We start from the raw sequence: 3,437 nt of genomic DNA, 5'->3' as shown, positions 1-3,437 counted from the left end.
AGACAGAAATGTATTTGTATTTCAACCTAAGTATGGTGTAAAGTCGATACCTGCTATGTGATAGACATGGGTAGACACTAGAGGTACAATTAGGATATTTTTAATACAATCCCAGCCCCCAAAGACCATACGGCCTAGACTTAAGGTTGAACAAATAATTATAAAAGTAACTATTTAACCACATTTGTTATAAGAGTTACCAAGAAAAAGCAAAGTGTGCTTTGAAACTTTCTACTAGCCTGGGGTGCCAGGGGAATGACTGGAAATGCTTTCCTGGAAAAGTGACTTTACTAAGCGAGCAGGAATTAAATAGGCTTAGGAAGGAAGGAAAAGAACTCTAGGCAGAAGAAACAGCTCTCAGGCAGAGAGGACTTAAACCGTCTGCTGGATTTAGCAACACTGAAGTAATTAGTGGTCTTAAGAGAGGATAGTTTTAGTATACTGATGGCAACGGAAAAGAAGGTTCAGCAGAAAATGAGAAATTCTTAGAGGAGGCAAGCTGTTAAAGGATACAAAATTATAGCTAGATAGGAGGAGTAAGTTCCAGTGTTCTACAACAGGGTAGGACAACTATAGTTAACAATAATATGTTACAGTTTTAAATACCTAGAAGGAGGATATTGAATGTTCCCATCACAAAGAAAGGATAAATGTTTGAGATGATGGATATGCTAATTACCCTGATCTGATCACCATACAGTGTATGTGTTGAAACATCACTAGGTACCTCATGAATATATACAATTATTTGTCAATTAAAAAAAAACTAAAAATTAAAAAAAAAAAAGAAGAGGCAAGAGAGAAGTCCCTGGAAAAGAATAGGACACCTCAGAAGAGTAAGGGGAGATGAGTTTGGCCCTGAAGAAGAGAGGGGTGAAGAGGAGTGTGGTGTTTGTGACTTTCTTAAGATAAAAGTCTATTTAACTGCTAACAGAAGTGTCAAAAAGAGGGAAGACAGAACTGATTCTGTAAGGTTGCAGACGTGATGAATGCAGAATGGGCTCTACAGCTGCACTGCCCAATGAGGTGGCCACTAGCCACATGTAGCCTTTTAAATTTAAAGTAATTAACATTAAATACAATAAAGATTTTAGTTCTTCAGTTGCAGCAGGCACATTTCAAGCGCTCAATAGTCATGTGTGCCTAGTGACTATTGAAATGGGCAGCACAGATAAAAAACATTTCCGTCACTACAGAAAGTTCTATTGGACAAAGCTGCTCTAGAACACGAGTAAAATTATCCTAAGCCTTTGGTTAGAAGAATGACATTTCCCCACTGTAACGAAGAAAAGGCTGAATACAGCCACAGATGGAGGCAGGCTTGCTTATTCAAAGGAGTAGGCTAATGGAGTTGCTAGCTAATGGCCTATATTTTATCTTGGAAATAAGAGCCACAGTTGGGTTATTCACTGAAGAGTGAATGCAGCTGGCGTTGGGGAGCAGGGTTGGAGTTCTCAGAGGAGGAAAGACAGTTTGAAATAATTATTATGAAGACTGGGAGAACGGCACTAAGCCTGCCAGAGGGCCCCGCGAAGGCTGGTGACCACGGGTTTACAGATATGCTGGTACAGTGATTATCTCCAGCAGCATTTATGTGTCCAGGTATAGGTATCAATGTTTCGATTAGGTTCGTCTAGGTAATTTGGCCTTTTGCTAGATAGATGCAATGAAGGACAAGGGAGTTGAGGGTAACTGCAGAAAAAGACTGAATTACTGGATCACAAAATGTAAGTTATTAAATAGACTGGGAGAGAATCCATGTGGACTATGAAGCCACTCAGGTTAGTGGCAGGAATGGGAATAGAGAAGAAGACTCTAAACTCAAAACCAAGCTAAAAACTTCAACCAAGAGGACAGTAGCTGGTTTGAGGATGTCAGCCTCAGAGGAACAAAGATCTTGCACAGGGTCCTGAAGCAGTACTAGGAAGCAAGAGGACTGATGAACAGGAAGGTTTCCTGACCTTGAGGAATGCGCTTTTCCTGAAAGGACTGCAGGGGAAGCAAGTTTCCAGGAGACAGCTAGGTTGCAGTAAAGGCAAAGAGATATTCAGCAAAGAGGCTGGGGATATAGGAGAGTGTGTTAATTATGGGGTGCAACTTCCAAAGGGCTCCATGGACAGGTCTGGGAGGAGGCGAGAGACTGGAAATGAAACAAGGGGAAAAAATAGAGTAATGTTGGGATGATGGTACAGAAAAGAACAGACAACAAGAGGAGTTTGTCCTGTGAATGGTGGCCAAAGACAAAAGGTACAGGAGGTCTGGTGGCTATACTGCCAGCAGCCTGTGAGAGAAGAGTGGGCATCTGGGATTCAGCTAGGGTCTGGAAATGAAACCAGGGATTTGTAGTACATGGCTGGCCCTCTCATGCCCCATGGTCTACTGGTGTTGACAGTTGCACCCCTTCACCCGGGAGGGAGCAATTGCTCAGCCCTCCCATGGTCCCAGCGCTGGTGCTATCACAGGCCTTTCTCTTGGGTGTTGTTTCATGTGGGGAGGGACCCGCTGCAGCCTTTATATTTTTACACATTGTGGTAAGGCATGAATACTAATCAAATATCCGGGAATTTAAAGAAGTGTCATTAGCTCTTCAGTATTTATTTCCCTGGCTTTAGAATGGGAATAAAAGGCAATCCCTATTTTCTCCATAGCGAATGACTAGAAACTCCTTATTTAAACAGATTTGAAAAAACAACTATTTTTACATAAGGGCAATGTTATAAGAGTTGGGATTTCACTCCTACATAAAGACTCTAAAGCAAAAAAACCGCTAGACTATCAACTACAAACATTTGTAGTAACTCTAAATAGTAAAATTATGTCTTATATTCTACCAAATAGTTACAAAAGTTACTGTGCACAGTGCGAAAAGGAGCCACATATGGTAAAATGGACCATATGACTATATTCCACTGTCAAACTAAAACTGAGATGCTAATACATGACAATGAGACATTTAATTAGCAACTTTACTTGCCTTCTCAGACTATACAAGAGTTTTCCCCATTCTAAAATAAAAAGATTTTTTTCTGATTATGAAATTCTTTCACCATGCTCACTGTTAAAAAAAAAAAAATCACCTGCAATTCTGCCACCCAGGTATAAATGATGTTAATATTTTACCATTAATATATCCAAAATATTTTCAATGTGTTCATTGTGTGCTGGCCTATTCATGTATATAAATATATACATTTAAAGAAAGAAAAATAAAATCATTATATATGTACTGCTTTTTTCACTTATTATAGAAATCTTTCTACATTAAAAACAATTTTTAAAGTTTTTATTATTCCACAGTATACCACCCATAGGGCTTTGGTTTTGGAATCTGGAGGGAGACAGAAATGTATTTGTATTTCAACCTAAGTATGGTGTAAAGTCGATACCTGCTATGTGATAGACATGGGTAGACACTAGAGGTACAATTAGGACATTTT

General features: G+C 39.4%; 1 protein-coding gene across 1 annotated transcript in view; it reads right to left on the bottom strand.

Moving 5' to 3' along the window:
- SAMHD1 (SAM domain and HD domain 1) overlaps positions 1-3,437 on the bottom strand; it is a 90,770-nt gene that overhangs the window by 12,210 nt on the left and 75,123 nt on the right. Inside the window, exon 13 of the mRNA XM_012658941.1 lies at positions 1,746-1,765. Coding sequence (XP_012514395.1) covers positions 1,746-1,765 — 20 coding nt within the window. The remainder of the gene's footprint in view (positions 1-1,745; positions 1,766-3,437) is intronic.

The sequence above is a fragment of the Propithecus coquereli genome, unplaced genomic scaffold (genome assembly GCF_000956105.1).
Source record: "Propithecus coquereli isolate 6110/MARCELLA unplaced genomic scaffold, Pcoq_1.0 Scaffold590, whole genome shotgun sequence".
NCBI lineage: Eukaryota > Metazoa > Chordata > Mammalia > Primates > Indriidae > Propithecus > Propithecus coquereli.
Note: the sequence above shows the minus strand (reverse complement) of the source record. Positions and strands in the feature narration are given on the sequence as shown.